The sequence below is a fragment of the Dichomitus squalens genome (assembly GCF_000275845.1).
Source record: "Dichomitus squalens LYAD-421 SS1 unplaced genomic scaffold DICSQscaffold_9, whole genome shotgun sequence".
In the NCBI taxonomy this organism is placed as follows: Eukaryota; Fungi; Basidiomycota; class Agaricomycetes; order Polyporales; family Polyporaceae; genus Dichomitus; species Dichomitus squalens.
The window spans coordinates 243,544-260,879 of NW_006766891.1; the positions used below are offsets into that span (position 1 = coordinate 243,544).

Here is a 17,336-nt window from a genome sequence, read left to right on the forward strand (position 1 = left end):
TGGGTCAGATGGAAGGAGCCCCTCCGGGACGAGGCTATACTTCCCCGGCCCCAAGTTGGCAGGGCCACGGCCACCAGCCCCAGTATAACGTTGTACCTCCAGCTCCAGGCGAGTTTAATCCCCTGTACTCAGCAGCAGCCGATGTTCTGGGCATGGGCCCCCCTCCTGGTAGCGCTCCGCCGCCGGGTCCGTCCGTGCACCCTCAGTACGCTCCTGGTCCCTCGGGTGGTCCCTACCCACCTCCTGGTCCCTCCCAATCCCCATACCCTCATCCCGGTCCGTCTCCTTCTCCCTATCTACCTCAGGGCTACGGGCAGCCCATCCCGGCCAGCCAGTCGGCACCTTACTTGGGTCCCGGTGCTTATCAGCCTGGTCCCACCGGGTATCCATCAGGCTCGCAGACGGCCCTGACGCGGGGCCCGTCGAATGCCTCTTCGTTCCAGTCGGTGCAATCCATGCCACCCATACCGCCTGAGGACAACGATTTCGAGATGAACCGTCCTCGTCTAGCGCGTACCGAGACAGCTGCATCCGTGAACCCTCGGACGCAGAAGAGCAAGGCCATCGATCTGAGTGCGCCACCCTTTACGAAGGAGTACATCGACCAGTACCGTCAGCGAATCAAGGACGACCCCGACCCGGAAGCTCAATTTCAGTATGCCAAATACTTGATTGACGCGGCGAAGAAGATCGGGGCCGACGCCAAGGACCAGCGAGGGCTCAGGAAATACCGCGATGCCCTCATCGCGGAGTCGCTCAAAGTCATACGACGACTTGCAACTCAGGGTCAGCCGTACGACGAGGCCCAGTTCTTCCTTGCCAACTGTCATGGGACGGGCATGCTTGGATTGCAGGTCGATCACGAGCGCGCTTACCACTTGTACCTGCAGGCAGCGAAGCAGAACCATGCTGCGGCTTGCTACCGAGTTGCGGTCTGCAACGAGATTGGCGCAGGTACGCGTGCTGATCCTCAGCGCGCTGCTGCGTTCTATCGGAAAGCTGCCTCGCTGGGGGACACGGCCGCCATGTACAAGCTCGGAGTCATCCTTCTCCGTGGATTGCTAAAACAGCAGCCCAATCCTCGTGAGGCGATTGGATGGTTGCGGCGCGCGGCGGAGCAGGCGGACGAGGAGAACCCCCATGCGCTTCACGAGCTCGCGATGCTCCACGAGAACCCGCAGAACGGTGTCGTCCCATACGATCCGGCGTACGCGAAGGAGCTGTACACGCGTGCTGGTCACCTTGGCTACACGCACTCGCAATTCAAGCTCGGACAGGCGTACGAATACGGTTCGATGACATGCCCGGTTGACCCGAGGCGATCGATCGCATGGTACACGAAGGCGGCTGAGAAGGGCCATTCGGAGGCGGAGCTTGCGCTCAGTGGGTGGTACTTGACGGGAAGCGAGGGCGTGCTCAAGCAGAGCGACTCGGAAGCCTACTTGTGGGCGAGGCGGGCGGCGAACAAGGGTCTGAGCAAGGCCGAGTATGCAGTTGGGTACTATGCGGAGGTCGGCATTGGCGTGAAGCAGGACATCGAGTTCGCGAAGAGGTGGTACATGCGCGCAGCGGGTGAGTCCTCCGTTCCGGTCGTGCACGTGCGATTTCTGGACTCACCGGCCGGTGTTGCAGCGCAAGGAAACAAGCGGGCGATGAACAGACTGACGGAGATGAAGCGCAATGGGAACAAGCGGGCAAATATGGCACGGCCGACGCGTCAGCAGGCGAAGGATGAGTGTGTCATCGTATAGTTAGATGGTGAGGGTTTCGAGGAGCCCTTGTGTCTGCGTGGTGGACCCTCGCAGCCGTATACCACTGGCATTGTCGCAGGCCACCGTCGCAGATGGTCATTGGGATCATGGATAGAGTGGTCGCTGCTGTGTTCCTTACGCTTCTCCCCCTTCCACTTAGTAGTCGGTGATCGTCATTCTGATCTTATCTAATCTCGGCATACGCGTCCTTCGCCCATTGAGTAGTACCTTGTACACCATCTCTTAATCCAACCCATACTTCGACTACGTGCTGTCTTGCCGCAATCGGGACGTCTCAGAGAACATCAGAGCATGGCCGAGCAAGACGTGAGTTTGCCATCGTATGACTTTGTCCGCAATGAGGGCACTGGCAAGAGTGGCGCTGACTTCGGATCCATCTCGCTACATAGATTTCTCTCCTTCAACATCTGGATACCCCTCAGCTGACCTGCTTGAACGAGAACCCGCAACATACGCTGAAGTCTATTGTGGCATCGAAGACGAAAAACACGGGGAGCGCATACGTTCTCAGCGATGCAGACGAGCAGCTGCTTTTGAACATACCGGTACGTCCGCCGCATCCCGTTCTCCATCCCTACGCTCTTGACATCGGAGAGGATGTCGGCCAGTTCAACCAAACGGTCAAGATACGCTCTATCGCCATCCAAGCGTCCAACATACCCCAGGCTCCCAAGAAGATTCGGCTCCTCACAAATCGTCCGTCTCTGAACTTTGAGGACGTAGAGGACGAGCACTCCGTCCTGCAAGAGATCGACCTATCGGAGGACGATGTGCGCGAGGGCAAGCGGATCGATCTGCGCTTTGTGCGCTTCCAGTCGGTGACGAGTCTGCATGTGAATGTGGTGCCCCCTGTGTATGTATATATGCACAGCTGACGAGGGTCATGCCATGGTTTCAGATATTCGTCGTGTCGAACCAAGGTGGCGAAGATGAGACGCGGATCGACGCAATAGACATATTCGGGATGCCCGTGATGTGAGTTCCTTTACCTGCTCTATCGTACAATGGAACACCCACTCATCGCTTTCCAGGGGTACGCGAGACGTCAGCGGGCTAAGGAAAGTTGAGGATGAATGATCAATGCACGTGTCGAATTAGTCGTAGGGAAGAGAAGTCCATGTGGGCGGCCTCAATCCGACGCGTCCCACCTTGTGAAAGCTAAATGCACATTGAGGTCCTGCTCTAATAGGAAGATATTCCGTGTCTGCGCTGGAAGATCGTCACTATTTCCCGTCTATCTGCAGCCACATGCTCCACCTCTTCTTGGCCTCTTCATCTCCTTCGAATAACCAATTGACTTTGCGGACTTCGTAAAAGCCCTCGTCCACGGATGGCTCTTGGAACTTCTGGCGGAAGCTTGCGAAAGCTGAGTATGGTAGAAGCTCTCGTTTAGGCTTGACCACAAGGAAGGACGAAGGTCAGGATGCATCTCGTTATTACATGTACTCGAAAGAGTGCGCACCTCTGCAGCGGCGACAGATGGCGGCATGTTGAAGGCACGGTATAGATTATTGTGCCAAGCCAGTTCTATCGAACCTGCAAAGTATATGCATCTTGCGCGAGGTCTCAGCGATCACGCTCGACCTCACCTGAATAGTACGTGTTACGTACCGAACGGGAACCTTGTGTTTCTTGGCGAGGCCGATATAATATTGGCGCGTCTCCTTGTCACGGTTCGTGTTATCTACAACTTGCGCGTCGGTCAGTCAGATCTCCAGACAATGCAGATGAGACCGACCGACCGACTACGACATCGTGCTTGTCCTTAAGGGCCTGATCGACAGCCTTGACGCACTTATCGCGGGTCTTGAGGGCATCCTGGTTGATATGGGTATAGTGGGCTGGTGCGAAGTGGGTGCGGAAGAAGGATGTTTTGCCTAACGCGGGGTACCCGACAAATAGCACGAGTTCAGGTGAGGCCGGTGCTGGGAGGAGCGGTGGATGTGCGGGAACAAGATGGGGCTCTGATGTGATACCAGGAGAGACGTCAGCAACTGGATATGTGGAGGACTCAATAGCTGACTCGCCATCCTTAGGCAGCGTTGACACATGGAAACCAGGAAGGGTATATGAAGCCTCTGGTAGGCCAAGGAAGTAGGCTTCGGGTGTATGGAAAGGGATTCCGATGTTGAGGGCAAGCTTCCTGTCAGTCGATGAGTGATCGCTTTGACGACCGGCAGCATCGCCAACGAAGAAAGAGCTGGGGATGTCTGACGCAACAGTGAGATGACTTCAGAACGGTGATGACCATAGTAGACTCGCCTATTCCCACGTTCTCTTGGGCGAAAATCTTGTCTAACTCATACCACATGCCCGGAAAGGGTTTACGGTAGCCATCTTTCTCCGTAGCCGCAAAGATGCGAAACGGCACATCGGGCAACTGCACGGGCACGTTGTCAGTTTCAAATCCAGCTATGGTTGTGATGGTTCTCACAGCAGCCGCAATGAGAGGAATCTTCATTTTCCAATCACTGATCTGAGCAGTCGTCCGCAGACCTTGGTTGGTCATGATGACCACTGAATAGCTAGTCAGATGAAGGTGAGTGGATGCCCGCAGCTGTGCGATACATGAACGTTACGGACCCCTGCTCATGGACCTCTTTCAGCTTCTTAGGCACGATTTTATTCCACCAATCGAACTTGGGCGGAGTGCCTTTCTTGGGAGGAAAGGCGCCCTTGATAATGCACCCATCGAGGTCGAACGCGGCAACCTTGGGCGAGGCTTTGGGCTCACCATTCACGCCATGGAGGCATGAACGTTTGGGACCAAGTGCTGGGGATATCCAACGGAACCTGGAGTCGCTTGCGGCAACGCCCGTGAATATGGGAAACACTGGAAAGGGCATACGAGTCAGCGTGGATACCGCGACGGGATGTCTCGCGACATACCCTTCTGGACTTTGGTGGAGGGCCCTGGTTCATCGTGCTCAAGATGAGCAGCGGAGCGCTTTTGAGACCCTAGCAGGGCGTGACGGAATGGTTAGCGAAGTGGGCAATTGGCAACTAAGAATATTGGGAGACACCTGACTGCTGCGGCATGGGGGCGCGTACGGCTCGAGAGAGGCTCCTGATTGAGAAATGTGAACCTGTTGTCGCCGCTGCAAGTGCTCGTGCGAGCGCGTTGGAGGCCAATACGGTTAGTCTCTTGCTCCCCTCCAAGTGGGACTCGGAGGTCGTGGTTGTACTTCAAGGTACGATGTAAGTACACGCTTGGGCGCCGAGCGTCCTGGACGCATATGTCACGAGCTCAGAGGCGCTTGTGACGGGGAAACAGACAAACTTGAAGCTTAGCTTGAACTGCGACTTGAGGCTGACCCTCCGAATCTGATCTTCATCACAGTGTCGGCAGGACGTCGTGTTCCCGATATGACGTTCTTGAGAGCTCTTTCAATGAAGTATATGCTGTGGCCCCCATTGGGTGATAGTTTGCTGCAGGACGTGTTGCGCATGCCGCAAATGGACCATCGTAGAACAAGCTAAAGTGTACCACATTCATATTCTAGCCGGGTCCAGCCTTGCCAATGCAGTCCCATCGCGAGTGGACATGCTGAATGTCATCCGCGTTTCCCATTGGTGAGTTTCCAGACCCAACTTCGACGATGCACGGGACTCATTCTGAACGCGACTGCTCTCCGACAGGTAGAAAAAGCTCCTGAGAGGCGAGCACTCGCCCTTACCTGCTCTCTGCTTCATACCAACGCCTCTGGCTAGGCTGACATCTGAACTCTGGACTATCTACACCCTGCTGTGCATTACCTGCGATATTCCTACACAATGTCTGACCACTTCTTCATGACTCTCGCCCACGTTTACCTCTTCGACCCCATCGCTGACGAGATCAGCTACCAGCCAATGCGTCTCCCTGGTGGAGCCAAGCCTACCTCTCCTCGCCTGCAGCACATCCCCGGCTCACGCATGCCTCTGACTCTCGGCAAGGACACTCGAGGCCTCATCGAAGAAGTCATCGTTCGGCGCGGGCACGCCGTCTTCTTCATCGCGACGCCAGAGAAGGACACGAAAAAAGTTCTCACTAGAGAACAGCGCAGGTCAAAGATTCTCGCAGCTAAGAAGCAGGTCCGCGTGATTGAGCTCACGAACCTCGAGCTCGAGGATGCACTCATAAAGGATGACGGAGCATCTGACGATGAGAGGTTAGTGGACACGTCCTTCTCCGTGTATTATCTGACCACTTACGCACATTCTTAGCGATTCCGACTTAGAGTCCCTCTTCGGCGGCGATGACAGTTTCGCCATCGAAGACTCTGAGGACGCTGAAGCTGTGGGAAGCGTGGCCTCCCCAGCGTTCCCTGCGCTCCCCTCTATCACCAACTTGGACTCGCTCGATTCGGACACGTCGTTTGCTACGGCGTGCTCAGATGTTCCTGCCAGCCCTCTTCTTTCGGATTCTCCTACGAGGCGCCTCCCACAATCTACCTCAAACGTCCCGATCTCGCCTTCTCCTCTCAGGACCCTCGTATCCTCTACGTCCATCGAGGCATCCTTCTACTCTGCCATAGGAGACGACGACGATAGCGTCTATGAAGATGATCCTCTGGCTCCCACTCCCCCCATGTTTTCTGGCTCCTCGTCTTCGGCCTCTAGCGGCGGCCCGAAAAGCCCTCCACCCTACTCCCTGCCCTCCATCATGCCGACCATCGCGACGACCATCGACATCATGGACCAGTCCCGAGTTACATACCCGATTCCAGGCGCAAAGGAGACGAAGAAGCGCAAGGCGGACGACTTCGACCACTCAATGGCCTCCGACTCTTCACTCAGCCCCGAGCGGGTGGTCAAGAGGCTCAAGACGGGGCGCGCGACCAACACTACGAGCCCGACTGCACCCATCGTTGCTCCTCCTCGGGTCGTTCGTGGGTTCCCCCGGCAGTGGTCCCCATCGACAACGTCCGTCCAGCCCAAGCGGCCCGCCACCGTCGCGGCCACCCCTCAGCCGAGAGGCGCGGCGCTGAAGCGCAAACGCGAGGAAGAGCAAGCGGATGGGGAGCTCTCCGAGCCTCGCTCCTCTCCCTCCCGGCGCAAGGTTTCGGACCGTGGCCGGGCGCCGAAGAAACCTAAGACGGCCCCCTTCGAACAGCGGCGCCCGACGGCGGCGACGACGGAGCACTGGGCGCATCAGAAGTGGAATGACCGTCTGAAGAACAAGGATACCGGCGTGCGGATGCGGGTCATCTCGACCGACATGGAGCTGCTCACGGGCCGGAAGCAGACGAAGGCTCAGCGCCCTCGGGCGGCGTAGGTGCGGCGGTTTGGTGGTGGTGGTGGGGTCTGCGACTGCGGGTCTGGTCGTAGATCTCGGTATGTGGTCTTGGTGGTTGCGGTGTCAGTTTCGGCTTTCTGGTTTGCGTCTGTCACGGATTTGTGGTTTCGTGTTCGGACTGTGCCTCGGACTTGGATTGTGGACATTGGACTCGGCTTGTGGACTTGGACTGGGGACATGGACCTGGATTAGGACTGGATATGTGGCGTGGACTTGTTTGCTCTCATCTCTGGTTTTACAGGTCTAGGACATCGGCACCGGGACGTGCTACTCTGCTACATGAGCTGGTGCGGGTTCGGCGGCCTTCACCCGCTCGGACTAGCATGGGCCGTCCAACGAAGCTCAGCAAGTTACGAGGTACTGTCTAATCCTCCCCTCACTTTCTCTTACATCGCTGATCACCGTGTCTGTGAAGCTTCGATCCAAGTGCGCTCTTGGCGGAGGGCGGATCAAGTACCCTGATGACCGCTCCTTGCGCTGCTGGGCGTTCTGGGGGGGAATCTTGTCCTCCCTGGGTGCTCGAGGCTTCGTGCCTCTCGGCGTGCGAGGAGAAGCCGGCATCGGGCGAACGGTCCGCCCTTGGGCGCGCTGCCGTGGCCTCGGCAACGAGGCTGCGTTACACCAATTTTTTTTCCTCTGGCGCCTCCTTGTGAGACCATTGCCTCCCTCTTCTTTTTCACGTTTGAGTCGAGCGATTGCTCGTTCGTCGTCTTCGGACTCGCGGCGGGTCGTTAAGCGAGGTCTGTGGAGTTTCTTGATAGCGGTGTGTCACTGCGTGCATGGAGGTGGCGACACAGCCTTCAAGTCTGACTGGGTCAAACGGGTCTACCGGGGCGGCCAAGATCTCCAGAACTGGGTCCTGTAGGGACCCGTCTTGGACAGAGGTGGCCTTATCCCGCGAACAGAGATGGGCGGTGCTAGCAGTCGAAACGGCGTACTTCATATGCAAGTTACGCTGCGAGCGCGTGATCCAAAAGGAGGGTCAGGGAAGGAAGTGACAAACCGGCGGCATAAAAACATGGAAAGAAGGATGAGGCTGGACTGCCTACCCACGGCAAAGGCTTTTCGGGAAGCAAGCCCTAAAGCAGACGACGGTAACGATGATATGGGAGCCGGTGCTGGATGGCTACGGAAGCCTCCCACCGGAATGGGTGAAGAAAGGTGGGGTTTTAGTAGGTATTAGGAGGGTAGAGGACGGAGGAGAGTTGGACTACCAACAATGACCCTCTGAATGATTCAGGTCCTCCTCGAGCCCTGCACAACGTGCGTAAATGCATTTCCCCACGGTAATCCGAAGTAAGGCCGGGGTATCCGTAAGTACCCTGACCGAGCTACTAGCAGCGCGCCGGTACGTCCTCACACCATGCCCTCTTGGGACCAAGTACCGAGGACTTTGGCTACACGCGCCCTACGAAGAACAAAAGAAATGGCCTTCTGTCATGTGGAGGTCGATGTAGTGTCTACAATACAGCCGCAGGCTTGCGGGGACGTAGTGGACGACAATCCTTGTGGCAGGGATATATTAGCGCTGGAGTGGGACTAAGATCGCACAAGTTGGAGCTCGTTTGCGTCTGCCTGGCGGTGCCTGCGAGCGTCGCAACGAGCGATCCGCTCGTCGGCAACGCAGGCGACGCTAAACATCGCCAGAGTATCCGCTCGCCCAGGATGTATATGTATTTCTATCTTCCTTTGGCTTTCGTTCGTACCCTCGTTTGCTTGAGCACTCTCGTTCATACCCAGAGGGCCGCACATGTCCTCGTCCTCCTATCAGCTCCTGCCTCTCTCTGACTCTGCCAGCCCAACAAACCGGAGGGTGTTCTCCAAAGGCCCCTTTTCCTACCGCATGCCCAGCCCCCGACATGTAGCTTCCGTCATCGTGACCCTCGTCCTCACGTTCTCCCTCTTCTCTTTCTATCATACTCCCCAATATCTTGACCCATCCGACCTCGACGTCTCAACTCCTCCGCATGATCCTGTCCAACCTCTGCCGGCATTTCAAGGCTCCCACGAACGTATACCCCATCACGCTCATATACCCAACCTATCCTCCACCCAAGATGCAAGCCTTTCGCATCCCACACATTCGACCCCACCCAGTCGCGTTACGTTCTCCCTCATCATGTTCTCCGAGGACTCCGCCGCAGAGGGTTCTATCCTCATCAAGGTATGTCGACTACTCATTAGTTGCGGACATATTTCAGCGTCGGCTGACCGTCTTATGTGTAGTCCATCATCATGTACAGCTCAAGTCCGCTCGCCTTCCACATCATCTGCGACCACGATGCACGACAGTACCTTGAGCGACGCCTCCGTCTCCTCACCCACCCGCAGCATGACATCAGCGTGCAATTCTATCGGATACCTCACGAAAGCATGGTCGCGCGTATCCAACGCGAAGGTGCTCTCCATACCGACCACTCCGCCGGCGTCCGTGAGTCGCGCCGGCCACATTTATACAGCACGCTCCGCTCACACCACTTCCACTCGCAGCGGGCCTGATGAAGCTCTTCATCCACGAAATACTCCCGCCCTCCGTCGAGCGCGCCATCTTCGTCGACACCGACGCGTTCTTCATCGCCGACCCCACCCAGCTCTGGGACCGCTTCGACGCGTTCAAGCCCGGCGCCGCGGTCTCCATGCCCTACCACCCGGACCAGTACGCCCCGGAGTGGCACCACGCGAACAGGATCTGCAGCTGCGTCATGCTCCTCGACCTGAAGCGCCTCCGCGAGCTGCGCCTCATGGACTCCGCGTTCTACCGCGAGCAGTCGCTGGGCGGCGCACCGATCCCCAACGGCCCACCCGCGCTCGCGCCGCCCGCGTTCGAGGCGATGTACGGCCCCCCGGTGCCGGACGGGGACTCGGACGCGGGGCGGAGGAAGTACGACGGCGTCAAGCTCGGCGACCAGGGCTACTGGTGGGCGATCGTGAGCCACCGGCAGGACGTGTTCGAGCCGCTCAGCTTCGACTGGGAGGTGTCCAGCTGCCTGATGGACATGTACAGCACTGGGCTCGGCACGGACGACGCGGAGGAGGAGGCGGAGGTCCGCCACCAGGTGCACGTGGACGATACACTCGAGCGGGGGCGCGCGATCCTCCCGAAGATGCTGCATTTGTGCGTACGCCCGCTCTCTGTCTTTTTTTTTTCGTTGGTTTGGTTGATGGCGCTGGCGCTGACTGTGCTGGATAGCAATTGTCTCCATGGTGCACGTTACTACGAGTGGTCGAAGTGGACGGACCCCAGCGACGGGCTGGCGCAGCGCTGGGGTCCTGCTGTTCAATACCATGCCGGCTTCAAGTGGCTCTGGCTTAACAACCCGTCGTCGAACGCGTCTCTTGCGATCCACACGGTGGACGACGTCAAGTTCGCTGACGAGCTTCTCGCTCAGACTGCTAGCCATGCCTGAAGCGTACATACAACCCTGGTGCAATAGGCAAATCTCATCGCGTGCGTCATACTATGATTTCCCTCGCAGGCGCGAGCTGGCTTAATAGACAATGTATCTTCTAGTAGTACACTCTTTTGATCATCTTGCGCGATCTGTACCGGCGCATTACTATGTGTATCCGATATTACAATTGCGTTGCATTCTTCTCTGTCATATCTCTGTGTGAGCAATGACACTGCATGAGTGTGATCGCGTGCTGCCTCTATGGAGTTAGGCGTCATTCGCGTAGTACTCGCGAGCCGTCTTGGGCGTTGGGATGGGTGGTAGGCCGCCTTTTGGCTTCGGACGGTGGGTGTCGACTGCCCCGATCGGGAGCGTGTAGCGTTCCTCGTCACAGCCGTAGGCTTTCGGAGTCAACTTAATGACAGTGTGGAGTGGAATCTTGATGTACGGCAGGTCGGCTTGGGGGAGATCGTGGAAGTATGCGTATAGGCAGCGAAGGATGGCCTTGAGGAGGACGAAACCAATCCATTAGTCCCTCTGCTGCTATCTCGAGAACACGGGTACGACTCTTACTTGGTGACCGATGATGAGGATGTTCTCCTGGCGCTCGAGCTCCATGATGACGGGTTCGAGGCGGACGACGACGTCACGGTAAGACTCGCCACCTGAGAGGTAAGTGCTTCAGAGGGGGGGTCTGGGACGCCATGGGGGCGACATACCTCGGTAGCGATAGTTGAACTTGTCTTCGTCCCGATTGGCGAAGTCTTCGGGGTACGCTTTCTGTTGGATACGAACACTCAGACGCGATGCCGGCGACGGAGCAGGGGCGAACACCCACCTCAATCTCCTCGTAGGTCATGCCATCGCACACTCCGGCATCAAGCTCGTCGAGCGATTTCCACGTCAGCTTTGGGTATGGGAGATACTCTGCTGTTTGTATGGTTCTCTGCAGAGTTGACGTCCAGACCTAGGCACCCTAAGGGTCAGTTGCGTAGCTTTGAGAAACACGTGTCCTACTTACGGTCAGCGCGGCATCGCCTATGTTGTCTGTAATGAGCGCGGGCAACGCTCGCGCGTAACGCAGACCTCGTTCAGACAATAGAGAGTCTCCGCCGATCTTGCCCTCTACGTTGTACTGGCTCTCCCCGTGCTATACACATTGCATTTAGCTCGATGAGTAGCTGAATATGTGTGCGTATGTACCCGTGAAAAGAATATACTTCGGGGCTTGAGATGCAGGTTCATCAGATAGAAGGCAATGCGACTTTGCAGATAACCATGGATATGGCACAGAGTAGCTTGGCTCCCGACGTTCTTGATGCGGAGGTACGACAAATGAGGCTCAGTGATCGTTTCGTACACCGCCTCGTACTCTCGAATACGACGTTCGAAATCGCGCTTGGCTTCCTCTCTCGACATATCCTTGTAGTCTGGATCACCCGAAGAGACCTTCAAGGCAACGTTGGCCGCTACGATGGCAGGATCGTCACAGACAGACTCCAAGAAGATCACGACGAATCCGGGCTCCCGGGATACTCGGTCGACGATCTTCTGTCGCCGACTGCGCGTGCTGTTCGTAGCATCTGAAGAACCCTGCGTCAGGAGTATGGCTGGACAACTGCACGTACATAGCATACCGTGTATTCCGACGTTGCCGCCTTCCTTGAGCCATTGAATGAGCATCTCGAGGCTGTCAGTTGCAAGCTGATCTCGCAGCTTCGTTGCTTCGGCATTGTCGTGGCTGAAGTATGATGCCGTGTGATCCTCACGCTTTCCGCTTCTGTGAGTGAATAGTGGGTGACCGTGAGTCTCTCAGAGCTCAGAGCTGAGAAACGGCCTACTGCTGAGCCTTCTGGCGGGCGCGCGACCGCCGCAACTGGCCGACGTTAAATACCTATGACCGCGGGTCAGTCGCTCGGAATGTCACACACGATACGCAACGTACACACCTTGACGCTGTACTCTAACCACTGTTCTTCTCTGTTAGGGGCGCCTAGCGACCTGTGATAACCGATGACCGACCTTGAGGTACCGCATGAGCTTGTTGCTCAGATAAGATTTGCCTCGCGCGGGCAATCCAACCTTTACCAGCGGGTCAATCTCACGAAGCGTTCTCTCGACTGAACTTCATACCATGGCAAGGACGATCTTGGCCTCGGAATAGTCGGGCTTCCCGACTTTAGTAGCTCAGCGAATGTATGTACTGGGGTTCACGAGATGAACATACCCTTGCCGCCTATTCCGACAACAGATCTGGGGGGAGTGGCTGTTTGGGAGATTGCCCTGCTCGTTGCGGTCGACTGGTCGAACTGCTTGAGCCTAAGGGGAATAAGTTTGAAGACGAGGCACGGAAACAACGTGTGTTCAATCAATGTGTAGCCTCAATGAACAGGAAATGAAGCAAATTACATAGGACCTCCGGCACCAAACATAGCTGGCGGCGTGCCGACATCGGGCGTAGCGGTGACTGAGATGGTGGGCTCGCTCTCGCCTTCGGTCATGTCCTTGAGAACGCCATCTACTAACGCAAGCTCTTGGTCGGAGAGCGGCGGGACGCCCTTAGCCGGGGTATCGGCGGAAGACATCTAGGCTAGGATGCTTGTGATGATGGTAGGAGTTACAGAGAGATAGCGATTGAGAGCGATGGTAGGATATGGTGGAGGCCATCGCGGAGGGTCGTGTCCGAGTCCGGAAGCGGAAGCGCGACGGCGGCTGCGAGCTCGAGGCCTTGCTCCGTCCCGTCATGCCCCTCGCTACCTTCTCCTCCTCCCTCGACGCCCAGGGCTTCCACTTCACTCTCTCTACAATTGTCAATGTTTCCTCACGGGATGACCACTGCACATTCCATCTTCTACTCGAACTAGACCCGCACGTTTATGCGGACCAATACGAACTCGCGCAGCGCCCAGAATACACCTCCTTGGTATGGGGCGACGCGGATCTCGAACGGCCTGTGTCTGCTGTACATCCGAATGGTTCTGTGCTTCTCGTCACTACACATAAGCACGTTACTCTTCGAGCGCAAGCCACCAATTTCACCGTCGACGTTCCTCTGCACGCACGCTATGGCAGGCCAACCGAGACATCCGGAGCAGCGTTCCATCCCATTACGCTCAAGCACCCTATAGGCTTCTTCGCGTGCATCGATGACAGTAAGTGGGTTTGTCGTCGGATGCCGCCATCTTCGAGCTTACTGTTTGTTGCTCTTCACTAGGACCGATAGTAGTTCCTGAACTTCTCAAGCCGTATGCTTCGTATCCCGGATGGCCACCTCTACCACTGTTTCTAGTCAAAGACTCGTCGCCCAATGAGCAGCTACAACTTGTCATACCGGTGGGAGTGCGCGAAGACTTGGCATGGGTGGATGTAGGAACAGCGATCACAATGACTGTAATGTTCTTCTACTTGCTCTTCGCCTCGATACGGACTGCTCGGAGACTCGCCGGTAACAAATCGCATGCGAAAACAGAATGATAATAGCAGAAAGCAAGAGTCAGTACAGTACCCAACGCCAACAAGTCTACTGTGTGCTGATATAGATCGTCTCGAAAGCAATGTCCAGGTGCTATGTACGATGGTCATTATGCTGTGGGGTAGCTGGACGGTTAAACGTCGCCGGACTGGGTGCTTGGTTCCGCAGGCAGCCGTCTGTACTGGATGCGACGCGCCCCTCGACCTCCTCTCACCCTCCTCATCGTGTCGTGTCGCGGCGGGGACCTCAAAGATTCCCCTCCGGGTGGTCATCCAAGTGTCGTCATGTGATAACGCACCGTCGCTGCTTCACCATCTTTCCCCACTTCCCCCGCACGCTCTCCTTCAATGCAAGGTTGAACACCTCCTTCACGTTGTCGCCTGTCTTCGCCGAGCACTCGATGTACTTTGCGCCAATCTCGCGTGCAACCATCGCTCCTTGCTCGCTAGTGACCGGCACCTGGCCCTGCGCACTAAGCATCCGTCGCGTTTGCTCGTCTCTACGTAGATCCGTCTTCGTCGCGACCAGAATAAGCGGCACGCCCTCGCAGAAGTGCGCCACCTCGGGAAACCACTGTGTAAGGGGTACGCTCAGAATGTAGCCCGGAACATGGACTTGGGGGACACAGAGGAACGGACGTGCCTTGTCCTGGACGTTGGCGAGACTGACTGGGAAGTCGACCGAGAAGACGATCAGGATGACGTTACTTTCCGGATAGCTCAGCGGTCGCAGACGATCGTACTCCTCCTGTCCTGCCGTGTCCCAGAGGGCGAGCTCGATGAGCTTGCCGTCGTAGTTCACGAGAGTTACGTAGTTCTCGAACACGGTGGGGATGTACGCCTGCAGCCGTGATGAATACGACAGGGCGAGAGGGGGCGGTAGAATTCGTCACTCACTTCTGGGAACCTGTTCTCCGCGTACACGATGAGCAAGCACGTCTTCCCGCAACCACCTTCGCGAGCGAACGTTTAGGTGGGGGCGAAGGCAGGATGCTGAGATGAACGCGTACCGTCACCGACGACGACGAGCTTGCGCTTCATGTCTGGCCTGCGCGGAGGTCCTGAAGATTCGCTGGGATTGTACGGGGTGGCCATGGGGGGCGTGTTTGATGTCAAGGCGGAAAGGCGTGTCGTGCGATTACAGCTTAGGCCAGCAGCGATCGCAGAGCAGGTCGGAGCAAAGACAGGGTTGGGGATGGCTGTGGGGAGGGGCAGAGAGCGGGGTCGCGGTGAGGTCAGAACGAGGCCAACGACGGCGGTGGCGGTTCAAGTTCGCGTTCACGTGCCAGGCGCGTCTCGCATCCTCGCCATTCAAATCTTTCTTTCGCTCCCTCGACACGCGCAAAACACACGAGAGACCAAGAACCCATGCTATCAGAACAATGTGCTGTCGCAACATCTAGCGAGTGATGCTACTAGGTGACGTAAACTATGAATGAGGTGCAAAGCGAATGCGGTAGACAATGCAACAGTAATCGATACACACTACTCCTCCTCGTCTCCACGGCCGCTTCTATCAGTAATACAATGCCACCACGGAGCAGCGTGTGGAGATATGATGTCCATGATCCAAGCATCCCGCGCGACTCCAGGACACTACTGGTTCGCGCACTGGACGCGTGGATGTTCGTCGTCTTCGTCCATCGCGTCCTCACCCGCCGCTCGCTCCCGCTGTCGTGCATCGACCTCATCCAGCTCAACCTCTTCGAGGTGGATGGATGGTGGGAACTTCTCCAGAGGCTCACGGGGAGGCAATGCTTGCTCGAGCAGAGGAATAACCTCGGGGTTGATGCTGTCGGGGAATTTGACGGATATCCTGACGAAGAGATCCCCGGGCTCGTGGTGTCGTTGTGAGGGCATGCCCTGACCGCGAATCACCTTCAGCTCGTCTACGTATGTGTGCCTCAGTATCCGTCTATGTACGCATCGGCAGTCATCATGTACGCACCGTGCTTCAAAACCTCGCCAGGCGCAATGTTGACGATGAGCGCGCGGTCGTCTAGATGCCTGATAGCGAATTGACCACCGCCCAACGCCGTCAAGAGATCGACCTCTTGCTCGTAGAACAGGTCGTTCTCTTGCCGCTTGAACCTCTCGTGCGGCTTCTCCTCGATGACAATGATGACATCTCCGGGCGTGACTCCTGGCGCCTGATCGCTCTCTCCGCGGAAGGTGATCGTCTGGCCGCCGCGCATGCCCTTGTCGATGTGGACCTCGAGCATCTTCTTCTCCGAGACGACCTTGCGGCCGTTGCAGGTCTTGCACTTGTCCTTGTGGTTGATGATCTCGCCCGTGCCGCTGCACTCGTCGCAGGGCTGTTGGAGCTGCTGGATCATCGGGCCCATCTGGCGGAGCGTAACCTTGATGCCGCGGCCGGAGCACGAGTTGCACTGGCGTACAGCGCCATCCTTGCCGCCCTTGCCGCTGCACTTGGCGCAGATGACGTTGCGGGTGAGCGCGAGCTTGGTGGTCTTGCCCTTGTAGAGGTCCTCGAGCGTGACGTGCACGCGGTGGACGAGGTCTTTTGTCTTGCGCGGGCCTTGCGAGCGCGTAGGGCCTCCGCCTCCGAAGAATGCGCCGCCGCCGAAGAGTTGGCTGAAGAGGTCCTAGAGTCGCGGATGCGTGAGCACGGGTATCGGAGCGTCGGACAAGTCAGTACGCACTTGGGGGTCCATGCCACCCATGCCGCCAGCATCGGTGAGGCCAGCCTCTCCGCGCGCATCGTATACACTTCGCTTCTGGGGATCTGACAGGATTTCGTATCTGTGCGAGTACGGATGGAAACACGCAAGGGCGAAGTGTGGGTGAATATTTGGCCCGCGAAAGAACGATATGGAATGACGTACGCGTGGGTCACTTCTTTGAAGAGTTCTGGGTCACCGCCCTTGTCTGGATGCAGCCGTAGCGCCCTGGAACGTCATGAATGAGCGCAAGGGTCTCGAGGGACGGTATCTGGCGAGGAGCACACTTTTTGCGGTAGGCCTTTTTGAGATCGGCTTCGGAAGCGTCGGGCGAGACCTCGAGGAGGTCGTAGTACTTGCTGAAAGGGGACGAAAGGGTCAGTGCGCTGTGATTGGATTAGATCCGAGTTCAACGTACGTTTCCTTGACCATGGTGTGGACAGAGGACTGAAGGGGAGGATGAGCTGGGGGGACTGTGAGTGGCTTGGACGGGTACGGGCAGGGAAGGTGAGGAGGGCGGGGGAGGAGAGAAGGCGATAAAAGGATGCTCGTCTGTCGAAGGCAGTGGAATCTCCTCGAATCTTCGCGACTGTGCCCTCCCTTTTCAGGCAACGCTCGTCAATATGGCAGGCACAATGGGCGCTACGCTATCCGATCGGGTCGCCCACCGCTGTGCAAGCAAGCACTGGCAGGCACTATGTACTGACGCAGGCAGGCACTGTGTATGTAGTGGCAGCATCCT

The 17,336-nt window shown here is 57.1% G+C and overlaps 9 protein-coding genes across 9 annotated transcripts; 6 read left to right on the forward strand and 3 right to left on the reverse strand.

Annotated features, from left to right (window-relative positions):
• Positions 1–455: 455 nt before the first annotated feature.
• On the forward strand, positions 456–1,751 carry DICSQDRAFT_57955 (HCP-like protein; the record flags this gene model as incomplete). Its single annotated transcript, XM_007364517.1, has 2 exons — positions 456–1,572; positions 1,633–1,751. 2 exons carry the CDS (start codon positions 456–458, stop codon positions 1,749–1,751), a joined length of 1,236 nt encoding a protein of 411 aa, XP_007364579.1.
• A 413-nt stretch (positions 1,752–2,164) lies between these two features.
• On the forward strand, positions 2,165–2,849 carry DICSQDRAFT_58030 (uncharacterized protein; the record flags this gene model as incomplete). The annotated part of the gene is made up of 4 exons (XM_007364518.1): positions 2,165–2,317; positions 2,381–2,605; positions 2,671–2,747; positions 2,804–2,849. Coding segments are annotated over 4 exons (501 nt in total), but the record flags the coding sequence as incomplete, so codon positions are not given.
• Positions 2,850–2,995: 146 nt separating this feature from the next.
• Positions 2,996–4,883, reverse strand: DICSQDRAFT_154387 (PNK3P-domain-containing protein; the record flags this gene model as incomplete). Its single annotated transcript, XM_007364519.1, has 10 exons — positions 4,796–4,883; positions 4,662–4,730; positions 4,356–4,605; positions 4,207–4,297; positions 4,035–4,152; positions 3,800–3,982; positions 3,515–3,736; positions 3,384–3,456; positions 3,235–3,325; positions 2,996–3,166 (listed from the first exon to the last, which is right to left on the reverse strand). Exons 1-10 carry the CDS (start codon positions 4,809–4,811, stop codon positions 2,996–2,998), a joined length of 1,284 nt encoding a protein of 427 aa, XP_007364581.1. The 5' UTR covers positions 4,812–4,883.
• Positions 4,884–6,509: 1,626 nt separating this feature from the next.
• DICSQDRAFT_135483 (uncharacterized protein) lies at positions 6,510–8,124 on the forward strand. The gene is made up of 2 exons (XM_007364520.1): positions 6,510–7,407; positions 7,466–8,124. The coding sequence occupies exon 1, from the start codon at positions 6,529–6,531 to the stop codon at positions 7,027–7,029; it is 501 nt and encodes a 166-aa protein (XP_007364582.1). The 5' UTR covers positions 6,510–6,528; the 3' UTR covers positions 7,030–7,407; positions 7,466–8,124.
• On the forward strand, positions 8,115–8,694 carry DICSQDRAFT_84293 (uncharacterized protein). The gene has a single exon (XM_007364521.1). It carries the CDS (start codon positions 8,322–8,324, stop codon positions 8,505–8,507), a length of 186 nt encoding a protein of 61 aa, XP_007364583.1. The 5' UTR covers positions 8,115–8,321; the 3' UTR covers positions 8,508–8,694.
• Positions 8,695–9,169: 475 nt separating this feature from the next.
• DICSQDRAFT_126280 (uncharacterized protein) lies at positions 9,170–10,457 on the forward strand (the record flags this gene model as incomplete). The annotated part of the gene is made up of 4 exons (XM_007364522.1): positions 9,170–9,214; positions 9,277–9,481; positions 9,541–10,165; positions 10,241–10,457. The coding sequence occupies 4 exons, from the start codon at positions 9,170–9,172 to the stop codon at positions 10,455–10,457; spliced, it is 1,092 nt and encodes a 363-aa protein (XP_007364584.1).
• Positions 10,458–10,709: 252 nt separating this feature from the next.
• DICSQDRAFT_146208 (bifunctional 6-phosphofructo-2-kinase/fructose-2,6-bisphosphate 2-phosphatase) lies at positions 10,710–13,027 on the reverse strand (the record flags this gene model as incomplete). Its single annotated transcript, XM_007364523.1, has 13 exons — positions 10,710–10,946; positions 11,016–11,107; positions 11,162–11,222; positions 11,281–11,409; positions 11,464–11,592; positions 11,646–12,025; positions 12,080–12,222; positions 12,284–12,336; positions 12,392–12,412; positions 12,465–12,524; positions 12,576–12,619; positions 12,670–12,761; positions 12,852–13,027. The coding sequence occupies 13 exons, from the start codon at positions 13,025–13,027 to the stop codon at positions 10,710–10,712; spliced, it is 1,617 nt and encodes a 538-aa protein (XP_007364585.1).
• Positions 13,028–13,185: 158 nt separating this feature from the next.
• DICSQDRAFT_57442 (uncharacterized protein) lies at positions 13,186–13,916 on the forward strand (the record flags this gene model as incomplete). Its single annotated transcript, XM_007364524.1, has 2 exons — positions 13,186–13,609; positions 13,657–13,916. 2 exons carry the CDS (start codon positions 13,186–13,188, stop codon positions 13,914–13,916), a joined length of 684 nt encoding a protein of 227 aa, XP_007364586.1.
• An 837-nt stretch (positions 13,917–14,753) lies between these two features.
• On the reverse strand, positions 14,754–17,256 carry DICSQDRAFT_135488 (uncharacterized protein). The gene is made up of 6 exons (XM_007364525.1): positions 17,013–17,256; positions 16,882–16,953; positions 16,760–16,822; positions 16,577–16,676; positions 15,862–16,519; positions 14,754–15,802 (listed from the first exon to the last, which is right to left on the reverse strand). Exons 1-6 carry the CDS (start codon positions 17,024–17,026, stop codon positions 15,510–15,512), a joined length of 1,200 nt encoding a protein of 399 aa, XP_007364587.1. The 5' UTR covers positions 17,027–17,256; the 3' UTR covers positions 14,754–15,509.
• Positions 17,257–17,336: the final 80 nt, after the last annotated feature.